Source organism: Dysidea avara, chromosome 8 (genome assembly GCF_963678975.1).
Source record: "Dysidea avara chromosome 8, odDysAvar1.4, whole genome shotgun sequence".
NCBI classification, from domain to species: domain Eukaryota; kingdom Metazoa; phylum Porifera; class Demospongiae; order Dictyoceratida; family Dysideidae; genus Dysidea; species Dysidea avara.
The window spans coordinates 17,200,779-17,225,474 of NC_089279.1; the positions used below are offsets into that span (position 1 = coordinate 17,200,779).

General features: G+C 37.3%; 2 protein-coding genes across 2 annotated transcripts in view; both read left to right on the forward strand.

Moving 5' to 3' along the window:
* LOC136264807 (uncharacterized) overlaps positions 1 to 9,264 on the forward strand; it is an 18,225-nt gene extending 8,961 nt beyond the window's left edge. Inside the window, exons 2-3 of the mRNA XM_066059576.1 lie at positions 871 to 9,194; positions 9,259 to 9,264. Of these exons, the coding sequence (XP_065915648.1) occupies positions 871 to 9,194; positions 9,259 to 9,264 (8,330 nt within the window). The remainder of the gene's footprint in view (positions 1 to 870; positions 9,195 to 9,258) is intronic.
* On the forward strand, positions 9,168 to 15,906 carry LOC136264055 (uncharacterized). Its single transcript, XM_066058736.1, has 9 exons — positions 9,168 to 14,384; positions 14,434 to 14,592; positions 14,641 to 14,784; positions 14,839 to 14,921; positions 14,975 to 15,056; positions 15,106 to 15,199; positions 15,324 to 15,397; positions 15,457 to 15,625; positions 15,683 to 15,906. The coding sequence occupies exons 1-8, from the start codon at positions 9,288 to 9,290 to the stop codon at positions 15,607 to 15,609; spliced, it is 5,886 nt and encodes a 1,961-aa protein (XP_065914808.1). The 5' UTR covers positions 9,168 to 9,287; the 3' UTR covers positions 15,610 to 15,625; positions 15,683 to 15,906.
* Positions 15,907 to 24,696: the final 8,790 nt, after the last annotated feature.

Here is a 24,696-nt window from a genome sequence, read left to right on the forward strand (position 1 = left end):
AGCCTATCTACACACCGACTACCTGAATGGTTTAGATCACAGAGTGATTGCCAGTTATTCTGGATTACATGAGGAATGTGATATTGTGAGGTGAACATGTCAACATGTTTGGTCTAGTTTCCAGTTTCAGCATATTTTTATAGTATCTAACTCTAGCCACAAATACAACTGCAAAAGAAGTAAAATGGACACCTTGTTTTGCTAGTAATATTATTGATAGTCAGGAGTTGCTTTTCTAATGTGTCTGGTACCATTTTTCCTTTTGATTTGGTTCAAAGAGTTAAAATTATTAGGAATTAAGTAGGAATGAAACAAACTAAAAGTAATGACACAAGGAAATTCCCCTTCATCTCTACAACTTAACCATGACAAAATGGTGTAAAAGGATTCGAAGGTAACCTTCGAGGGTACTTTTATGCGATCCATTAATAGCCTTCATTCACAGAAGAAACGTAATTGTTTTAACTTGAAACTGTATTGCTCACTTGGGTGCGTATACAATCTCACCCCTGCTGACTGTAGGCATGTAGCTGGTTTTAAATGGGTATTGATCACACACTCTCCATACTACACAAGAGGGTATGGTTTTATGATTGCCTCTCCCAAGATACCCTAGGCTGTATTGCCTGTACGCTACTTTCCAGTAGTCAGATGGTTCATAGGCAGCATCTTCTGACATGTAGTCACCATGGTCAATAATATACACTGAAGGGACATGCCCATTCAGCATCAGAAAAGCATACTTTTGATTCTACATTTACCTTGCCTGCTAATTCTTTTGCAAAGTACTTTGTAAGGGTTAACATAAGAACACTCCAAATGGTAAAATAAGTAATATAAAGGTGTAACTAATGTGTTGTACTCTTACAGGAACAATGGACGTTACTACTAACAGTGTGTCACTGATAGCAGTGCAATCTACTCCAACAACGACCACCTTCATAACATCTACTTATGTGTCAAGTATTACAGTTCAGAGCAATACTGCTATAGATCAAAGCAATTTAGTGCTATTACTAGAACCAACTAATATGATATCTGAAGATGGTATCATTTCATCACTTAATTCCATGCTTATTAGTGAACAAATTCACTCCACTGTTGCATTAACATCTGAAATTGTTACATCTTCTACTTCACTTACTCTACCAAGCAGCAGCATTGCATTCATTGCTACCTCCACTGGAGTAAGACATTCAACCAGAGTACATGAACAAATGACCATTACACCAACAAATATCACTTTATCTGTAAGTATTGAATCATTATCTTCAATGATAACATCTTCTCTACTGTCCAGTCCATCATCTCCAGTAATAATCAATACAAGTGTTGTCCCAACCACACACAATGTTACTTCATCAGTATCTTTGAGCTCAGCATCACCATTGGTACAAGTCATTACAATTGATCATGTATCATCATCAGTGGTAACAACAAGTAGTCATTTGTCATCTTCTCCAGTCCCATCTACTTCTCCATGGGATACAGTCTTATCACTTACTGATACAAATGCAAGTATTATTCCAAATGCTACATTGTCATCATCAACACTAGACCAGTCTAACAGTAGTAGTGCTACGGGTGTAATTTCTACAAGCACAACTCAACTATCATCACATGGGTCTATACTGAGAAGTACTATTCCATCATCATTATTGCCTATTGAATCATCACTAGCAAGCTCTGTACTTGTACATGAAATATTTCATATTACCCCCAGTGGCAGTGAAACAATGAGTGTAGCTACAGATATTAACAGTCCAGTAACAACACAAGATCCAATCATGAATACCCAAAGCAGTGGCATACTCACTTCATTTCATGCAGGATCTGCCACTGTGCTGTTTAACCCGGGAACAGTTGTACCAGTGCCTTCTATGAGCTTTTTGTCAATGCTTAGTCAATCTAGTAGCATTGGTACAAGTATTTCAACTGCAACTGTGTTTCCACAAGAATCAGTACATGAGCGTACTTACCTAGTGGACAATACTCCATCATTGTCACATATTTCAAATGAGTTACAAGAGACGTCACTTTCGTTGCTTACAGTACATCAGCTAAACACCTTTCAAATATCATCATCAATTTTAAGTGTTAGTTCTACTACAGTTGTCATTGAACCGACACTAACACCAGCTTCATCAACAGATGAACTAATAAGTGCAATAAGATCTTCTAATACAACAACCACTATCATCACATCATCACCATCTACTGTGATACCAGTAGTAAATGATTATGTTAGTGTTTCTATACTATCATCTCCTACCATTATGTCCACAACAACTTCACCAGTAACATCCATCATATCATCAGTGATGGATTTTATCACATTTACTTCCATCATTGTAAGTGAACCAGCTACATCATCACTTGACTCTATACCATTGTCTAGTATACCGACATCTACTATAAGGTCATTTACTGTTGATATGCTAAACTCACCAACTTATCACCTTACAGCAGTTACTCCAGTTACGCATTTTTCAAATGTCACAAGCAGTAGTAGAACAGAAGTGACTATAACTACACCACCCACTATTGTCATAAGCCCGTCACTTACTTTTTTCAGTAGTAGCATGATTAACTCTGTACTCACTAGCACAGTATTACTTCTACTAGAGACCAGTATAATAACAGCAAGTGAAACTGCATCACTTCATTTAGGCACAGACACTCAATCATCATCTTCATTGTCTATATTAGCTCCAATATCTCAGTTGGAGGTGACAAGTGTATCTTATTATGTCTCAAGTATGAGCAGTGTAATTACCAGTATGGTGACAGAAAGTAATTTTGAATTAATGCCAGAACCCACAGCTACTCTGCCTCATGAAGATATAACAACATTTGAGACGGAGATTAACTCAGTTTCTGTTCATTTTAATTCTGAAACAATTATTACATCAACTATCTCCGTAAATGTGCCATCGTCACTTGTTCAGCCTATTACTGGAGCACCAACAATCACTATTAGCGCAGACTCACCCCTCACACCAGGAGTAGTAAATGATTCATCTGCTGTAGTACTATCCACTGCAATGTTAAGTAGTGTTAATATTGGTGCATTAAGTAGTGTCATAACTTTGTCTACACAAACAACATCTTCTCCAAACTCAAGTTCATCAGTGATTAGTACAAGTATTGTCACTGCATTGAATGGTGTTACTTCACTGATCCTAATAGACACAACATCACAACTTTTTCAACCATTATCAACCATATCAACTGATTATATATCCACTTTATTTGATTCAATACAAGTTCCAACTGTTTTTACAAACTCATCATCATTGTCTCCATTGAACACAGAATCAGCAGTCACAAATTTAAATGCTACAGGGATAAGGATTGCTCCAGCTAGTACCACAATACTGGAATCATTATCACTAATATCTGATCATCATCCACTCAGTAGTAGAACAGTTTTAATTTATACTAGTGTACCCGAACAGTCAACATTTTTGACAACTGTTACAACATCACTGTCATATGTTGAATCAACTTCAACCAACTCATTGCCTAGTACCAATAGCATACTTGAATCAGCTACATCATTATTGTCATCCAGTAATCATGTTATCAGTACGATATCACAAATAATATCATCACCAGTGTTGTCAACAATGTCCAGAATAGTTTCACTAGGCACCAATTCTGTTGTAATGTATGATAGTGCATCAACCAGAGATCCTGTATTTCAAATATCATCACCAGTTCCAGAACTTAGTTCTACTACAGCTGTTATTGCACCAACACCAACTTCATCAGCCAATGAACTAATAAGATCTTCTAATACAACAACCATCATCATCACATCATCACCATCTACTGTGATACCAGTAGTAGATGATTCTGTTAATGTTTCTATACTATCTTCTCCTACCATTATAACAACTCCATTGTCAGTAGAAATGTCCACAACAACGTCACCAGTAACATCCATCACATCAGTGATGGATTTTTTCACATATGCTTCCATCATTATAAGTGAACCAGCTACATCATCACTTGACTCTATACTAATGTCTACTACACCAACATCTACTATAAGGTCATTTACTGTTGATACACTAAACTCACCAACTTCTCACTTTACGTTAGTTACTCCAGTTACACATTTATTAAGTGTCACAGGCAGTAGTAGAACAGAAGTGACTATAGCTACACCAACCACTATTGCTATAAATCCGTCACTTTCTTTTCGCAACAGTAGCATGATTAACTCTGTACCCACTAGTACAACATTGCTATTGGAGACCAGTACAATAACAAGTGCTACTGCACTTCATGAAGATATGGCAACATTTGGGATGGAGATTAGTTCAGTTTCCATGGCAGTTTCTGAAATAATTGCATCAACTGTTTCTGTTAATCTACTATCTTCACCTTTTCAGCCTAGTAGCAGTAGTAGTACCAGAGCATCAACCATCATTTTTATCGTACATCCATCCACCGTACTGGGAATAGTAACTGATTCATCTGTAGCATCATCCTCTGAGATGATAAGTAATGTTAATATTGGTGTATTAACTAGCATCGTAGCTTTGTCTACATCAAAGACATCATCTCCAACCTTCACTTCATTACCTCCAGTAATGATTAGTACAAGTATTGTCACTGCTTTGGATAATGTTACCTCAGTGATCCTACCAGATATAACATCCCAACTTGTTCAACCATCATCAACTTTGTTAATTGATTATGTATCCACACTAATGTTACGTGATTCATTACAAGTTCCAACTGTGTCTACTGCCTCATTGTCATTAACTTCAGAGTTAGCAGACAGAAATTTAAGTGCTACAGGCATAAGGATTGCTCCAAGTACTACAATACCAAAAACACCATCACTGTCAACTAATCAGTCAAGCAGTGGTATCACAGTTGTAACTTCTACCAGTCTACCTGATCTGTCATCACTTGACTACATAGTGACATCTGTTGTTGTCGCATCACTTTATGTTGAATCGTCTTCAACCAGCTCAGTACCTACTACATACCAATTGTCAACAACTACTAGTAGTGTAATAGGAGGTGTGACAACAGACAGTCTGTTGTCATTATCACGATCTTTCACTAGCATAGCTCAGGACAGTTACACATTGTTACAAACCACATCATTTAACTTGGAGGATGACTCTACAGCAGTTTCGACTACACCAGAAACAAGTATATCAATGAATTTGACAATTTTTCAGTCAGTATTGAGTGAAACTAACAGTATCTATTCCACTGGAACAGTGCTACCAATAGTTCCATTGCCTGTTGTAACGTATGATAGTACCTCAGCCAGAAATCCTGTATATCAAATATCATCACCAGTTCCAAGTGAATATGAAATTAGTTCTACTACAGCTGTTATCACACTGAAACCAACTTCATCAACTGATGAACTAATAAGATCTTCTAATACAACAACCACCATCATCACATCATCGCCATCTACTGTGATACCAGTAGTAGATGATTCTGTTAGTGATTCTATACTATCATCTCCTACCATTATAACAACTCCATTGTCAGTAGAAATGTCCACTATTAATGCGCCAGTAGCATCGATCACATCATCAGTGATGGATTTTATCACATCTACTTCCATCATTGTAAGTGAACCGGCTACATCAACACTTGACTCTATACTAACATCTAGTACACCAACATCTACTGTAATGTCATTTACTGTTGATACACTAAACTCACCAACTTCTCACTTTACAGTAGTTACTCCAGTTACACATTTATTAAGTGTCACAAGCAGTAGTAGAACAGAAGTGACTATAATTACACCAACCACTACTGTCATAAACCCATCACTTACTATTCACGATGGTAGCATGATTAACTCTGTCCCCACTAACACAACATCACTATTAGAGGCCAGTGTAACAAGTGAATCAATTGCATCGCTTTATTTAGAAGCCGTTACTACTGCACATACTGATTCATCGTCTTCTTCATCTATTGTAGCTTTTCCTGAGTCTCAGTCAGAGGTAACAACCGCACCTCATTATTTCTCCAATGTAGCTACAGGCTTGATTCCAGAGAGCAGTTTACCAGAAATCAGTGCTACTGTGCTTCACGAAGATATAACAACAGTGATTAATTCAGTTTCCATGGCTGCTGAATTTATTTCTGAAACAATTGCACCAACTCTTTCTGTAAATTTGCCATCTTCACTTGTTCAGTCTAGAATGTCAAGCATCACTTTTCTTGTAAATCCATCCCACATATCAGGAATAGTACCTGATTTATCTGTGGTACTATCCTCTGTAATGTTAAGTAGTGTTGATGTTGAAACTGTGTCTATGTCAATGACATCATCTTCTCCAAGTTTTGCCACTTCTGCTCCAAGTACTATAATACAGAAAACCCCACCATTGTCAACTGATCGGTCAAGCAGTGGTATCACAGTTGTAGCTTCTACTAGTCTACCTGATCTGTCATCACTTGACTACATAGTGACATCTGTCATTGTCATGTCACTTTCAGATGTTGAATCATCTTCAACCAGCTCAGTACCAACTACACACCAATTGTCAACAACTACTAGTAGTGTAATAGGAGGTGTGATAACAGACAATCTGTTATCATTATCACAATCCTTCACTACTGTAGCTCAGGACAGTTACACATTGTTACAAACCACATCTTTTAACTTGGAGGATGACTCTACAGCAGTTTTGACTACACCAGAAACAAGTCTATCAATGAATTTGACAAATTTTCAGTCAATATTGAGTGAAACTGACAGTATCTATTCCACTGGAACAGTACTACCAATAGTTCCATTGACTACCAGTTCTGTTGTAATGTATGATATTACCTCAGCCAGAAATCCTGTATATCAAATATCATCACCAGTTCCAAGTGAATATGAAATTGGTTCTACTATAGCTGTTATCCTACCAACACCAACTTCAACAACTGATGAACTAATAAGATCTTCTAATACAACAACCACCATCATCACATCATCGCTATCTACTGTGATACCAGTAGTAAACGATTCTGTTAGTGTTTCTATACTATCATCTCCTACCATTATAACAACTCCATTGTCAGTAGAAATGTCCATAACAACTTTACCAGTAACATCCATCACATCAGTGATGGATTTTATCACATATGCTTCCATCATTGTAAGTGAACCAACTACATCATCACTTGACTCTATACTAACGTCTACTACACCAACATCTACTATAAGGTCATTTACTGTTGATACACTAAACTCACCAACTTCTCACTTTACGTTAGTTACTCCAGTTGCACATTTATTAAGTGTCACAAGCAGTAGTAGAACAGAAGTGACTATAGTTACACCAACCACTATTGCTATAAACCCATCACTTTCTTTTCACAACAGTAGCATGATTAACTCTGTACCCACTAGTACAGCATCGCTATTGCAGACCAGTGCAATAACAAGTGCTACTGCCCCTCATGAAGATATGGCAACATTTGGGATGGAAATTAGTTCAGTTTCCATGGCAGTTGATTTTGTTTCTGAAATAATTGCATCAACTGTTTCTGTTAATCTGCCATCTTCATCTTTTCAGCCTAGTAGCAGTAGTAGTAGTACCAAAGCATCAACCATCACTTTTATAGTACATCCATCCACAGTATTGGGAATAGTAACTGATTCATCTGTAGCATCATCCTCTGAGATGATAAGTAATGTTAATATTGGTGCATTAACTAGCATCGTAGCTTTGTCTACATCAAAGACATCATCTCCAACCTTCACTTTATTACCTCCAGTAATGATTAGTACAAGTATTGTCACTGCTTTGGATAATGTTACCTCAGTGATCCTACCAGATATAACATCCCAACTTGTTCAACCATCATCAACTTTGTTAATTGATTATACATCTATACTAACGTTACGTGATTCATTACAAGTTCCAACTGCCTCATTGTCATTAACTTCAGAGTTAGCAGACAGAAATGTAAGTGCTACAGGCATAAAGATTGCTCCAAGTACTACAATACCAAAAACACCATCACTGTCAACTAATCAGTCAAGTAGTGGTATCACAGTTGTAGCTTCTATCAATATACCTAATCTGTCATCACTTGACTACATAGTGACATCTGTTGTTGTCACGTCACTTTCACATGTTGAATCATCTTCAACCAGCTCAGTACCTATTACATACCAATTGTCAACAACTACTAGTAGTGTAATAGGAGGTGTGACAACAGACAATCTGTTATCATTATCACAATCCTTCACTACTGTAGCTCAGGATAGTTATACATTGTTACAAACCACATCATTTAACTTGGAGGATGATTCTACAGCAGTTTTGACTACACCAGAAACAAGCATATCAATGAATTTGACAATTTTGCAGTCAGTATTGAGTGAAACTAACAGTATCTATTCCACTGGAGCAGTGCTACCAATAGTTCCATTGAGTACCAGTCCTGTTGTAATGTATGATAGTACCTCAGCCAGAAATCCTGTATATCAAATATCATCACCAGTTCCAAGTGAATATGAAATTAGTTCTACTACAGCTGTTATTGTACCAACACCAACTTCATCAACTGATGAACTAATAAGATCTTCTAATACAACAACCATCATCATCACATCATCACCATCTACTGTGATACCAGTAGTAAATGATTCTGTTAACGTTTCTATACTATCGTCTCCTACCATTATAACAACTACATTGTCAGTAGAAATGTCCACAACAACGTCACCAGTAACATCAATCATATCAGTGATGGATTTTATCACATCTATTTCCATCATTGTAAGTGAACCAGCTACATCATCACTTGACTCTATACTAATGTCTACTACACCAACATCTACTATAAGGTCATTTACTGTTGATACGCTAAACTCACCAACTTCTCACTTTACGTTAGTTACTCCAGTTACACATTTATTAAGTGTCACAAGCAGTAGTAGAACAGAAGTGACTATAACTACACCAACCACTATTGCTATAAGCCCATCACTTACTATTCACGATAGTAGCATGATTAACTCTGTCCCCACTAACACAACGTCACTGTTAGAGGCCAGTGTAACAAGTGAATCAATTGCATCACTTTATTTAGAAGCCATTACTACTGCACATACTGATTCATCGTCTTCTTCATCTATTGTAGCTTTTCCTGAGTCTCAGTCAGAGGTAGCAACCACACCTCATTATGTCTCCAATGTAGCTACAGGCTTGATTCCAGAGAGTAGTTTACCAGAAATCAGTGCTACTGTGCTTCACGAAGATATAACAACAGTGATTAATTCAGTTTCCATGGCTGCTGAATTTATTTCTGAAACAATTGCACCAACTCTTTCTGTAAATTTGCCATCTTCACTTTTTCAGTCTAGAACGCCAAGCATCACTTTTCTTGTAAATCCATCCCACATATCAGGAATAGTACCTGATTTATCTGTGGTACTATCCTCTGTGATGTTAAGTAGTGTTGATGTTGAAGCTGTGTCTATGTCAATGACATCATCTTCTCCAAGTTTTGTCACTTCTGCTCCAAGTACTATAATACAGAAAACCCCACCATTGTCAACTGATCGGTCAAGCAGTGGCATCACAGTTTTAGCTTCTACTAGTCTACCTGATCTGTCATCACTTGACTACATAGTGACATCTGTCATTGTCATGTCACTTTCAGATGTCGAATCATCTTCAACCAGCTCAGTGCCTACTACACACCAATTGTCAACAACTACCAGTAGTGTAATAGGAGGTGTGACAACAGGAAGTCTGTTATCATTATCACAATCCTTCACTAGTGTAGCTCAGGACACTTACTCATTGGTACAAATCACATCATTCAACTTGGAGGATGGGTCTACAGCAGTTTCAACTACACCAGAAACAAGTATGACAAATTTTCAGTCAGTATTGAGTGAAACTGACAGTATCTATTCCACTGGAACAGTACTACCAATAGTTCCATTGAGTACCAGTTTTGTTGTAATGTATGATAGTACCTCAACCAGAAATCCTGTATATCAAATATCATCACCAGTTCCAAGTGAATATGAAATTGGTTCTACTATAGCTGTTATCCTACCAACACCAACTTCAACAACTGATGAACTAATAAGATCTTCTAATACAACAACCACCATCATCACATCATCGCTATCTACTGTGATACCAGTAGTAAACGATTCTGTTAGTGTTTCTATACTATCATCTCCTACCATTATAACAACTCCATTGTCAGTAGAAATGTCCATAACAACTTTACCAGTAACATCCATCACATCAGTGATGGATTTTATCACATATGCTTCCATCATTGTAAGTGAACCAACTACATCATCACTTGACTCTATACTAACGTCTACTACACCAACATCTACTATAAGGTCATTTACTGTTGATACACTAAACTCACCAACTTCTCGCTTTATAGTAGTTACTCCAGTTACACATTTATTAAGTGTCATGAACAGTAGTAGAGCAGAAGTGACTATGACTACTCCAACTACTATTGTCATAAGCTCATCTCTTACTTTTCACAACAGTAGCATGATTAATTCTGTACCCACTAGTACAACATCACTAATGGAGACCAGTGTAACAAGCAAATCAACTGGGTCACTTCATTTAGAAACCATCACCACTGTATATACTCATTCATCGCCTCCATTGTCTATATTAGCATCTCCACTATCTCAGTCAGAGGTGACAACCACACTTCATTACGTCTCCAGTGTAGCTACAGGCTTGACGACAGTGAGTAGTTTGCCAGAAACCAGTGCTACTGTGCCTCATGAAGATACAGTAATATTTGGGTTAGTTTCCATGGTTGTTGAATTTACTTCTGAAATTGTTACATCAAGTCTTTCTGTAAATCTGCCATCTTCACTTGTTCAGCCTATTAGTAGTACTAGAGCATCAACCATTGCTTTCATTGTAGATCCATCTCTCATACCAGGAATGGTAACTGATTTATCTCCTGTAGTACTATCCACTGCAATGTTAAGTAATGTTAATACTGAAACTTTGTCTATATCAAAGACATCATCTTTTCCACTCTCTAGTTCATCATCTCCAGCAATGATTAGTACAAGTATTATCACTGCATTAAATATTGTTACTTCACCGATCCTACCAGATACAACATCACAACTTGTTAGGCCTTCATTGACTTCATCAGCTGATTATACATCCACAGTAATATTACGTGAATCATTACAAGTTCCAACAGCCTCTATTATTTCATCATCATTACCTTCAGACTTAGCAGACATTAGTATAAGTGTTACAGGCATAATGATTGCTTCAAGTTCTACAATACCAAAACCTCCATCACTATCAACTGATCAGTCAAGCAGTGGTATCACAGTTGTAGCTTCTACTGGTCTACCTGATCTGTCATCACTTGACTACATAGTGAAATCTGTTGTTGTCACGTCGCTTTCACATGTTGAATCATCTTCAACCAGCTCAGTACCTACTACATACCAATTGTCAACAACTACTAGTAGTGTAATAGGAGGTGTGACAACAGACAATCTGTTATCATTATCACAATCCTTCACTAGTGTAGCTCAGGACACTTACTCATTGGTACAGGATGGGTCTGCAGCAATTCTGGCTACACCAGAAACAAGTACATCAATGAATTTGATAAGTTTTCAGTCAGTATTAAATGAAACTGACAGTATCTATACCACTGGATCAGTGCTACCAATAGTTCCATTGAGTACCAGTCCTGTTGTAATGTATGATAGTACCTCAGCCAGAAATCCTGTATATAAAATATCATCATCACCAGTTTCAAGTGATTATGAAGTTAGTTCTACTATAGCTGTTATCATACCAACACCAACTTCATCAACTGATGAACTAATAAGACCTTCTAATATAACAACCACCATCAACACATCATCACCATCTACTCTGATTCCAGCAGTAAATGATTCTGTTAGTGTTTTTATATCATCATCTCCTACCATTCTAACAACTCCATTGTCAGTAGAAATGTCCATAACAACTTCACCAGTAACATCCATCACATTAGTGATGGATTTTATCACATATACTTCCATCATTGTAAGTGAACCGATTGACTCTATACTAACATCTAGTACACCAACATCTACTGTAAAGTTATTCACTGGTGACTCACCAACTTCTCACTTTACAGTAGTTACTCCAGTTACACATTCACTAAGTAGAACAGAAAGTACATCACTTACGTTTTTCAATAGTAGTGTGACTAACTCTGACACAGCGTTGTTTTTAGAGACCATTGTAATAACAGCAAATGAATCAGCTGCATCACTTCATCTAGAAACCATCATCACTACACATACTCAATCATCATCTATATTAGCTTCTCCTGTGTCTCAGCCAGAGGTGATGACCACACCTGATTATGTCTCCAATACAAACAGCGCAACTACATATTTGATGACTGTGAGTAGTTTAGAATCACTACCAGAGCCCACAACTACTGTACTTCATAAATATACAACATCCACTGTACAATTACCTGGTCCATTACAAGTTACAAGTGTTTCTACAGTCACATTATCCAGTACAACACTACCTTCATTGACTACAGAGCTAGAAGCTACCAATATAAGTACAACAAAGATTAAGACTGCTCCAAGTTTTACAACACTTAACTTGTCATCATTAGTAACTGATCAGCCAAGCCGTGGTACCACAGTTGTAACTTTTACTGGTGTGCCAGAATTATCGTCACTTGACATTGCCAGCCTGTCTAGAACAATCAGTTTGTCAAGTTATGTTATACAGGATATTCCCTCTTCTGTATTGCCACAACTTACATCAGTATCATCTGCATCATCATCTTCTACACATGGCAGATCTAATACCATACTGTATACTGAATTATCAACACAATTGTCTAGTAAAGTAACTACCAGCTTTATTCAAAGTACTGCAAGTGTAAATATTTCCTCAGCAGCAGTTACAACTGTCAGTGCTTTTTCACCTGTTACATCTGAAATATTTGAACAATCTGTTTCACCAGTGTCATCTAATTCCCATCCTTCAGTGGTGACTACAATTTCACAAGTGTTAACTGACATAACCACTATTGGTGTAGTTACGGATTTGGTTACAACTGGTGGTCTAATATCATCACCAGAATACACTGTTACCACTTTGCTAAATTCCATATCATCTAATTATTCTAATACTATGTTCACTGCTGTAACAACAGACATTTCATCCTCACATAGTTACTCTAGTGCAAACAATTTGCCTGCGATGATGACTAGTTCATCAGCCACTATGGCTAGTACAGTAACTTCCTCACTAACTACATTGTCTTCTATTGCTAGTGTAACCACAAATAGTCCTTCAGTATTGGATAGTGAATCACCGTCATCAGGAACATCAGTTGTATTGCAAAGCTTTTCAGCACCAGCCAGTCAAATGAGTCAGACTAGTGGAAATGCTACCGCTTCTAGTGCAATGGATATGTCAACACGGCCATTAATTAATTCAACAAGTTTTGTACTTGAAACACTCACAACTAGCTTTCAGAATGTTACAACCAAATTGCATGCACCAACAAGAGGGTCGGTTGATTTAAGTACTTTAGTGCCACCCACCACATTATCAAGCAATAGTGTTTTGAGTAGTGCCGACCCACCCAGTAGTATTGTAGCTATGCCTGTCTCTAGAATGTCATCTCTACTCAACATTTCATTGTCATCAGCAATGATTGATTCCAGTAGTGCCAGTACCTTGCATGTCACCACCCCATTACAATTACTAAACTCAACCTCATCACTTGTTCATTCTACAACAGTGCTCATATATACTACAACAGTAACAAGTTCCTCTTCACCTTCTACCGAAATTTCAGCCAGTGATGTGCCTACTGCAGTATTATTGATGTCGATTTCTTCAGTAAATTCTACATTGCAGCAGTTTACAAGCACTAGTGTCTTAACTACTGTATCAACAGAGCTGTTAAGTGCTGACAACAACGTCTCAACATCACTTGTGTCCCTACCATCTTCATATTCTATGGTAAACCAATTAAATTCCAGTACAGGTGTGACATCTTTTAGTGGCTCCTCTTCTATTGCACAGCATTCAACAAGCTCAGCCTTTAGTGTGGAAACAATACACACAACAACATCTTCTATCTACTTGTCTACTACAATAGTTGTCTCTAAAAGCCCAGCACATTCAATGACAGTTAGTCCAACAGATGTCATACCAAGTACCAAAAGTATAAATTTTCAATACTGTTTCATTGTGAAACTGAGGAAAGAACTCTTTGCGTTAACTGGAGACAATTCCTTAGTAAGTAAGCTTGCTCTTGCAGTTAATGCAGGTTTTCTTCAGTTACAAGACAAGCAATGTAATCCAAGCAGCAATCTGTTCTATGTAAGTTTTGATAAACTATTGGTACATAATATTGTGTTCAAAATTTTAGATTGAAGATGTAAACCTTCAAAAAGTTGATATGAATAGTACACAGGTTATGTTTGTTGTACTTGGTAATGGTACACTATCTCCAGTAGCTTCTGAGTGTATTAAAAGCTCTCTTGATGCTTTAAGACAAGGAAATCTGTCAGCAGTCTTTGGTTATGAGGTATGCACCAAAGTGCATGGTCTATATAATGATAGCATTCTAATTTAGGTGGTGAGTCATGGTTCATGTTCTAGTCCTATTACATCTAATAATGGAAATGGGTTAATAGCAGTTAGTATATTAGGAATTATTCCTGTAACAGTGCTAATACTTATACTGGTAGTGATATTGTATCGAAAGAGGCGCAGACGTGTAAGTCTGACTTGGAGGTAAACGCATGTTATATGTAGTTTACTTTATGAATAGAACTTCAGAGTACAACCAGAACAACCTGTAACTGATCAGGAAAGTGATCAACAGTATATACCTGAAGTGACCGGTGAAGTAATGTAAGCATACACAGCAGCAGCAAATTCACAGTATGATTATTGTTTTCATGTAGGCCTCTTAGAATTGATGAGCATATGTCTCTTCATTCTGTAATGAGCAGTGTTGTTGCGCAATATGACACTTCAGAAGACTCTGTATGTAGACTATTAGGTAGTAATATAACTGTTATTTGTTGTATAACAGATCCAAAGTGTTGTGGATAGAGTATCACTGCAACATGCACAACGTTCGAGTATGTCTCAACAGTTGTCCTCACCACTACAATCTTACTTGACTGGTAAGTCAATCTAAAATAGCAGACACTAGCTATAAGTTGCCTGCCCTGTGAACACAGCAGTGTTGCTTGCTGTTTTCATACAGTGTCTACTATCTTACTATATGAGAATTAATGATCATTGCAGGTTCTGGGAGAGAGCTACAGGAAACTATAAGTGAATCTGAAGAAATAAGGAGATACGATGCACTACTCAAAACAGTATGTGAAAGTGTGCATGCAGTGATAGTATATTATATTGGTATTTGTGTATGTATCAGGAACGTGAGAGGCCACCATCAGATCATGACCATTCATCAAAGAGACTGATGCAGCAGCGAACAAAATCTGCAATGTACAAAAGAAACAAAGTGTCTCCCTTGCTACAAAAATATAACTCAGAGGAGTTCCTTCCCAGGCAAGCATGGCAATAAATATACACAATTGCAGGTTTGTTTACTTTACTTAGGTAGAACATACATGTACTTTTCTTGCAATTCACTCTAGGAGATCAGTTTGACGAAGGTAGCAGTTCTCCTGCTCTTTTATCTAGTTGCTATGCTAATCTCTAGTACAGTTCATTATGCCAAGAACTTCAACTTTGTTTGCATAAACTATTGTATGTGATACCTATTGTACCTATGGAAATGACTCAACTGTTTAGCTTTTGGAAAAGGTTACAGCCGTTAAATAGCTGACATAGTGCTAGCCAAGAAATGGCTGTGATGATGTTAATGTCATTAAATGTTGATAATGACTAGACAATTCAACTGTTAGTAAAACCAGACGAGGAGTCGAATGGAAATGATAGATTGCTTGATAGTCAAAAACCAGGAGATCATGTACTCACAGTACTAATAATACACACATATGCATCATCTAGATAGATGGACACAATTAAGGTATTGATGAGTCTTCTTTATCAGATCCCAGTTGCAATGGCAAATTCGGATGAGAAGAATTCCTCCCTTCAAACAAAGAACAGTCATTGCCAGAGCATCTGCACAGTAGCACTGTATAGAAATATAGAAGTATATATGGTCAAGATAATTTTATGGCAAGATGAAGAGGCAGCTTGACGTTTGCCAAGATCTTGCAGCATGAATTACTTCCAGCGTCCTATATTCTATACAGAGTTGGGGTAGTTACTTCAGAAATGTAACTAGTTACTAGTTACACATTACTTTTATCCCATGTAACTTAGTTACAGCTACTTTTCAAAAGGTAACTAAGTACTCTAGTTACTAGTTACTTTCGTAGTATAAATTATGACTTGTTTTTAGCTTTTGTAACATGAATTTTGCTCAGATATGCATCATTAAGGGATGTAATAAATATGTGCACTTAAAATAACAATTCTGTGGCTTTTTCAGGTCAGTTTTAACCATTGCTATGTCTGTTACTCAAGCTGAATCATAGAGAACAGTACACAGAATCTGTCTACTTAATGTGGCTGTAGCATATATGGCACAAAAATTGAAGTGCTCTTGCTTTTAAAGTATAATTAATTATAGTTACAATGTAATTATTGTAATTAGTTACTATTGTAACTTAGTTACTTTTCAGACAATTACTCCTAGTTACAAGTTACTAGTTACAAAGCAAGTAACTAGTTATATTACTAGTTACTTTAAAAGTAATTAGTTACGTAACTTAGTTACAAAAGTAACTAGTTACCCCTAACTCTGTTTCTATATATATAATGGTGATTATACTATTAAGGTATTATGAGGACATACATCTTTGCATTGATTTTTCTTTCAATCACCAGGGGCAGATCCAGGGGGGGTTCTCTTTTGAGAGAGCTGCTCTTACTTGAAATACTCTAATAGAGCAGTCACAGTAGTCTTTTGAGGAGCAGTGTAGCAAGCTATGTATCTAGTTATAAATAAGGAAATATAATTGGAGAGGGCATCTATGGTGAGGGGCAGCTATTGTCAGTAGGTGATGACCCCTTTTTTTGGTCTTCAACCTACAGCTAGGCTGAAGTTGCAATTCCAAAGTGGAACCCCCCTTTTAAAAAGTCTGGATTCGCCCCTGATCACTGTAGTAGTGGAGTGACTGCTGACAGTTTGTCAACTGTTGCCAAAGTGAGTTAATTAGGCACTTGATAATTATATGTAAAGTTAACCTGGATCATTATAGAGTTAACTGAATGTTTTATTAGAGTATTTTGGTTGTTATTCCTGCTGTAAAAACGGTTCAAGCTCCCTCCCCTAACATTGAAGTGGATCTTCAACCCACCTAGCCAGCCTTCCTCTATGTATAGTTGTGTAGTTTATTAGTCCCATACAATCAGTAAACATTGAGATAATGGAATAGTTAGTGTCAAAATTTCTTGGGCTGCACAGTGTCATAATGCTGAAGTACATTGTTAGGCTGAATCTTGTTCCCATCACAGCTACCAAAAATCAGGAGGAGCCAATATTATTTTATCTCTTCCATATATTACCTTGATTTGTAATTGTACCATAATACTGAAAATTTAGTTATTAATGAAAAATAACCACCTTTCCTTACTGGATGATCACTTTTAAGGTGATGGGAAGCAAGGACTCTTAGGCCTAATGACCTGAAATTTCATAGGGAACTATATAGCTCTGAAATGAGTGAAATTTTGGATTATGTCAAAAGAGCAAAAGTTTATAATTGAATTAGCAATTATGAGCTTATGGACAAAAATGATTTTTTTTTGACAGTTAAATTATGGACAAGTCTTTCACAAAAAAGTTTGTCTTGTTATTTACACCTTGCTAAAAATTTATACATCAGTTGTGTACTATCACTGCACAGAGTATGTACTGATGCATGTTCATTGGTCCTCCAACTGATCCCTGTGTTATCAGTGTACACAACAAAATAGACAATGGCATGTGGTACATGTGGTACATGTAGTAAGCCATACAGGTGATTGTTGATAATGGCTATATTTGAACCTAGGGCCCACTTCACAGTATTATTTCTACCTGGTATTGCTGCTAGATTGTTGTATGTATGCAAACATTGACCTTGGCCCACTACTTGTCATCTGTAATAGCAACATTCACAGCATAATTCATACACAAATACTGACTGTATTTATTCCGTCTATGTTTTGGTGTTGGAACCAATAGTCCAAAAATTCAACAGACCACAGCATTCAATAGTGAATAACATTAGAGTCGTTTATAGATTTGAGGTTCATTTTGTCTCGTTATAGGGAGTTTTTAAAAATAGTTGTTCCAATACTGAATAAAGACGGGGTTAGAATAGGTAGTATTGGAACACTATTTTTGCTGTGATTTAAAGGATGTACACTTAGTTTTTTATTGTTCAAACTATGAGTGACTATATAGGAGTAGATATTTTAAACATAGGCAGTGGAGATGGGGGGCCAGGGGAGCCATCCCCCCCCACTTTTATGGGACACTGTTTGCAAGAAAAGATCCAGATACTCTAATGGAACAGTCAGGATCCGGATACTCTAATAGAGCAGTCACGGTATTCAGAGAAGCAGTGTAGCAAGTTACTTAGCTACGTATACATAGTTATAAAATTAAGGAGATATAATTGGTGGAGAGCAGCTATTTTCAAGAGGCTGTGACCTTTTTTTTTTTTTTTTTGGTCTTCAACTTACAGCTGGCCTGGCCCCCTCACTCTTTGGCCTGCTCCACTGCTCCTGATTTAGTGCTTGTAGTGTGTTCAAATACTTTATGGAGTTCTGTTCTCTTCAAGCTGTTTGGTACAGTAGCTTCATGATAGTCTCATGTAGTCTGACCACAGCTTTACACAGGGTATTAGAATTGTAAGCACATGTGCCAAAAATGACCATGTCTAGTTTTCAATACTAATTCATTTTTCATGTTTGAAGATGTTGGCCTGGCAGTGTTGCTGTTTGTGGCATTTGCCAGTGAAAAGAAACATGCTCAGTGTAATGTGCTTCAAAATAATGTATTATAGATGAATTCAGTTCCAGTCTAATATACTGGACCAAATTCTTGATAGAAATTTAAAAAAAAAAAAAAACACTGAAACAAGGGAGGAGGTCATAGCTACGTATATATACTATAGTGGACATCAAGACACACGGTAGTGTGTCGTGCGGCCCAAGAAGCCAGCGCGCAACCCCGTGAGTATATTGACAGGAAGAAAGAAAACGCAATTTTCGCACCTCCGTAGCTCTGTGCTGCCTTGATGAAACAAGACAAATTTTGCTGTGTAGATTCCCTCCACCTTCAGCACTCCACATTCCAAATTTGAGCGAAATCGCTTCAGGCATTCCTGAGATATGCGACTTCAAAAATTGGCTTAGTTTCTTCGTTTTTTTTTTCTTCTTATTTTTCTTCCTCTTTTCGCACACTTACAAAAACTGCTATAAAACGCGAACGCGTTATCCGATTGCCTTGAAAGTTGGCACACAGAAGGGGAGTATAAAGGCGCATCTCGGTACCAACTTTGGCTGGAATACCATAAACAGGCAAAGAGTTATGAGCGATTATGCACGAAAAATAACACCAATATGTTGTCACGCCTACAGGGTAAACCGCGTATGGGAAGAAGCTGAAAATCGGTGGGTGAATAGGTTAACTATTGAACCTCAAACCTTTTGTGGTTTGAAAGTAATCGAGCTAAAAACCAGGAAGATACAGCGAAAAAATCAACAGTGTGTAACAATTACGCAATCGAGGTTAGCTAATTTTTAATTTTTTAATTTTATTATTATTATTATTATTATGCTTGCCACGCCTACCAGATAAACCACTTGGGGTAATGCTTTGGAAATTGCTGTACAGATGGAGTTATCATCTTAGAAAGGCTCTTCAATGGTGTAGAAAAATCAGACTTAAAGCCACAGAGTTATAACACGAAATCCAACTTGGTGTAGCAAGTGCGAGATCGAGATACTCTAATAGAGCAGTCATCCTAATAGAGCAGTCACCCTGAACAGAATTCAAGAGATCAGTTAGAAATAAGTAACCTGTATAGAGATCAGCTACAAACAAATCACCCTGTAGAGAGTTCAGCTACAAACAATTCACCCTGTTCAGACATCAGTTAGAAGAAGTTTTCTTGTAGAGAGTTCAGTTACAAACAAATCACCCTGTTGAAAGATCAGCTAGAAGATGTCACCTTGTAGATAGTTCAGTTACAAAGAAACCACCATGTAGAGAATTCAGCTACAAACTAGTGACCCTGTAGATACATCAGCTAGAAGAAGTTACCTTGTAGAGAGTTTAGCTACAAAGAAACCATTCTGTAAAGAGCTCAGCTGCAAACAAATCACCTATACAGAATTCAGCTACAAACAAATCACCCTGTAGAGAGATCAGCTAGAAGAAGTTACCTTGTAGATAGTTCAGCTACAAACAAATCATCCTGTAGAGAGATCAGCTAGAAGAAGTTACCTTGTAGATAGTTCAGCTACAAACAATTCACCCTGTACAGAGCTCAGTTAAAAGAGGTTTCCTTGTAGAAAGTTCAGCTACAAACAAATCACCCTGTAGAGAGATAAGTAAGAAGAAGTTACCTTGTAGATCGTTCAGCTACAAACAATTCACCCTGTAAAGAGATCAGCTAGAAGAAGTTACCTTGTAAAGAGTTCAGCTACAAAGAAACCATCATGTAGAGAATTCAGCTGCAAACAAATCATGTATAGAGAGTTCAGCTACAAATAAATCTCCCTGTAGAGAGATCAGCTAGAAGAAGTTTCCTTGTAGAGAGTTCTGCTACAAACAAATCACCCTGTAGAAAGATCAGCTAGAAGAAATCACCTTGTAGAGAGTTCAGCTTCAAAGAAACAATCATGTGAGAGTTCAGGTACAAACAAATTGTCCTGTAGAGAGATCAGCTAGAAGAAGTTACCTTGTAGAGAGTTCAGCTACAAAGAAACCATCATGTAGATAGTTCAGGTACAAACAAATCACCCTGTAGAAAGATCAGCTATAGAAGAAATCACCTTGTAGAGAGTTCAGCTACAAAGAATCTATCATGTAGAGAGTTCAACTACAAACAAATCACCCTGTAGAAAGATCAGCTATAGAAGAAATTACCTTGTAGAGAGTTCAGCTACAAAGAAACCATCATGTAGAGAGTTCAGCTACAAACAAATCGGCCTGTAGAGAGATCAGCTAGAAGAAATTACCTTGTAGAGAGTTCAGCTACAAAGAAACCATCATGTAGAGAGTTCAGCTGCAAACAAATCACCTGTAGAGAGTTAAGCTACAAACAAATCTCCCTGTAGAGAGATCAGCTAGAAGAAGTCACCTTGCAGGGAGTTCAGTTACAAAGAAATAAACCATGTAGAGAGTTCAGCTGCAAACAAATCACCTGTAGAGAGTTCAGCTAGAAACAAGTCACCCTGTAGAGAGATCAGCTAGAAACAAGTCACCTTATAGAGAGTTCAGCTAGAAGAAGTCACATTGTAGAGCTACAAAGAAACTACCATGTAGAGTTCAGCTGCAAACAAATCACCCTGTAGAGAGATCAGCTAGAAGAAGTTACCTTATAGGGAGTTCAGCTATGAACAGATCACCCTGTAGAGAGTTCAGCTACAAACAAATCACCCTGTAGAGAGTTCAGTTACAAAGAAACCACCATGTAGAGAGTTCAGCTGCAAAAAAAATCAATCACTCTGTAGAGAGTTCAGCTAGAAGAAGTCACCTTGTAGAGAGTTAAGCTGCAAATAAATCACCCTGTAGAGAATTCAGCTACAAACAAATCACCCTGTAGAAAGATCAGCTAGAAGAAGTTACCTTGTAGAGAGTTCAGCTACAAAGAAACCACCATGTAGAGAGTTCAGCTGCAAACAAATCACCTGTAGAGAGTTCAGCTAGAAACAAGTCACCCTGTAGAGAGTTCAGCTAGAAGAAGTCACATTGTAGAGAGTTCAGCTACAATGAAACTTCCATGTAGAGAGTTCAGCTGCAAACAAATCACCCTGTAGAGAACTCAGCTACAAACAAATATGCAGTGTAAAAAGATCAGCTAGAATAAGTTACCTTGTAGAGAGTTCAGCTACAACGAAACCACCATGTAGAGAGTTCAGCTACAAACAAATCACCTGTAGAGAATTCAGCTACAAACAAGTCACCCTGTAGAGAGATCAGCTAGAAACAAGTCACCTTGTAGAGAGTTCAGCTAGAAGAAGTCACATTGTAGAGAGTTCAGCTACAAAGAAACCACCTGTAGAGAGTTCAGATACAAACAAATCACCCTGTAGAGAGATCAGCTAGAAGAAGTTACCTTGTAGGGATTTCAGCTACAAACAAATCACCCTGTAGAGAGTTCAGCTACAAAGAAACCATTCTGTAAAGAGCTCAGCTGCAAACAAATCACTTGTACAGAATTCAGCTACAAACAAATCACCCTGTAGAGAGATCAGCAAGAAGAAATTACCTTGTAGATAGTTCAGTTACAAACAAATCACCCTGTAGAAAGATCAGTTAGAAGAAGTTACCTTGGAGAAAGTTCAGCTACAAAGAAACCATTTTGTAAAGAGTTCAGCTGCAAACAAATCACCTGTACAGAATTCAACTACGAACAAATCTCCCTGTAGAGAGATCAGCTAGAAGAAATTACCTTGTGGAGAGTTCAGCTACAAAGAAACCACCATGTAGAGAGTTCAGCTGCAAAGAAATCACCCTGTAGAAAATTCTGCCAGAAACAAATTGCCCTGTAGAAAGATCAGTTAGAAGAAGTTACCTTTTAGAGAGTTCAGCTACAAAGAAACCATTCTGTAAAGAGCTCAGCTGCAAACAAATCACCTATACAAAATTCAGCTACAAACACATCACCCTGTAGAGAGATCAGCTAGAAGAAGTTACCTTGTAGATAGTTCAGCTACAAACAATTCACCCTGTAGAGAGAGCAATTAGAAGAAGTCACCTTGTAGAGTGTCCAGTTACAAAGAAACCACCATGGAGATTTCTGTAATCAATATATGTGACCGGATTTGCGAAAAGGGGTCTTCCACACACATCCAATTCCGTAAACGTTGGAGACCATAACTCAGTGTTCAAGTAACATATTAACCTGAAAATTTCACCATGTATTCAGCTATAGTGGTGCTCACCACTGCCCAAATATCAAGGCAATAGCTCTTTCCAATCCGAAGTTATCAATTGTCAAAGTTGGCAAATTGGATGTGTGTGGAAGACCCCTTTTCGCAAATGCGGTCAAATATGTATTATACTATATATATATTTTGTACATTTTCTGATAAAATATTTAAAGTACATCTACTTCATCTTTTCTTCTTCCTGTAGTAAAGAAAAAAACGTAGGTTAAAAAAGTCCCAAAGCTGGTATACAAATACAAAAAGAAATGAAATCTAATCCAAAACAGCCAAGCTGTAAAAAAAGTGTGCGGCCCTCAGAAAGGCTATGGTGAAAAAAGATGTGAAATCCAAGGTGGCGGCCAAGAAATGGCTGTGATGGTAGGTTAATGGTAAAAATTTTAATAACGACAATTCAAGTGAATTTTTGTGCCGCTTCACAAAATTTACCTAAATTGTCATTATTAAAATTTTTACCATTAACCTACCATCACAGCCATTTCTTGGCCGCCACCTTGGATTTCACATCTTTTTTCACCATAGCCTTTCTGAGGGCCGCACACTTTTTTTACAGCTTGGCTGTTTTGGATTAGATTATTTTTACTCCTACTTCAGTCATATTAATGTAATGGCTGAATTAGGGATTAAATCTCCACTAGTATAGCTGCATGCAGATGTAGATAGCCTTCCTAGTTTTCAATTTTATACTTTTTTCATTTCTGTGATGCCTGCTCAAATCTACAAGATCTATCATTTCCTTCTTTAGATAATAACAATTATGTATTATGTGGCTAAGAAAGCTGGTGCACCACATTGTATTATATTGTTGAATGGAAGAAAGAAAATGTACATGCATAGCTCCATGGTCCATTCTCCAAAATACACTATGTTTGCATTATAGCTGTGTGCTAAGTATGGTAGGCCACACAGAAAAATTGTATCAAGCCATTCATGATATATGGGTGGCCAAAGTTTCAATTTTTTCTTCTTAAGGACCCTATAGGGGCCATGATTTTTCTTTCCACATGCTTTATAAAAATTTTAAACTGTTGCAAAACACAAACGTGCAACTCAATTGCATGCCTTGAAATTTGATACAGATGAAGAGTGTACAAAGGTGAATTTGCACACTAAGTTTGGTATGAATCTGATAAATATACACAGTGTTATGAATACGTATTTATTTGCATAAAAGTCAAACTTTCATCATGACTACAGGGTGAAACTGTATATGGAAAAAAACTTGAAGATTGATGTGTAAATAGGCCAATCATTATACTAGAATTGCTTTTAAGGGACAGCTATGGAGTTACATAGGAAAAAAAAGTAAAATTGTGAGGTCGAATTACTCTAATAGAACAATCACTGCTGGGTAAAATGAAAAAATGTTGGAAAAAACCTACCAGGGTTCAAACCAGGGACTTCCACACCTAACACTCAGATCCTTAACCACTGAGCCACTGCTATCATGACTGATTACCTCACTAAA

Excerpts from the sequence above, each read along its gene's own strand:
- LOC136264055 (XM_066058736.1), top strand. The coding sequence starts at position 9,288 with ATGGCTGCTGAATTTATTTCTGAAACAATTGCACCAACTCTTTCTGTA. Across the intron at positions 14,593-14,640 it reads CAGCAGTCTTTGGTTATGAG|GTGGTGAGTCATGGTTCATG; the intron begins GTATGCACCAAA and ends ATTCTAATTTAG. Across the intron at positions 14,922-14,974 it reads GAAGTGACCGGTGAAGTAAT|GCCTCTTAGAATTGATGAGC; the intron begins GTAAGCATACAC and ends GTTTTCATGTAG.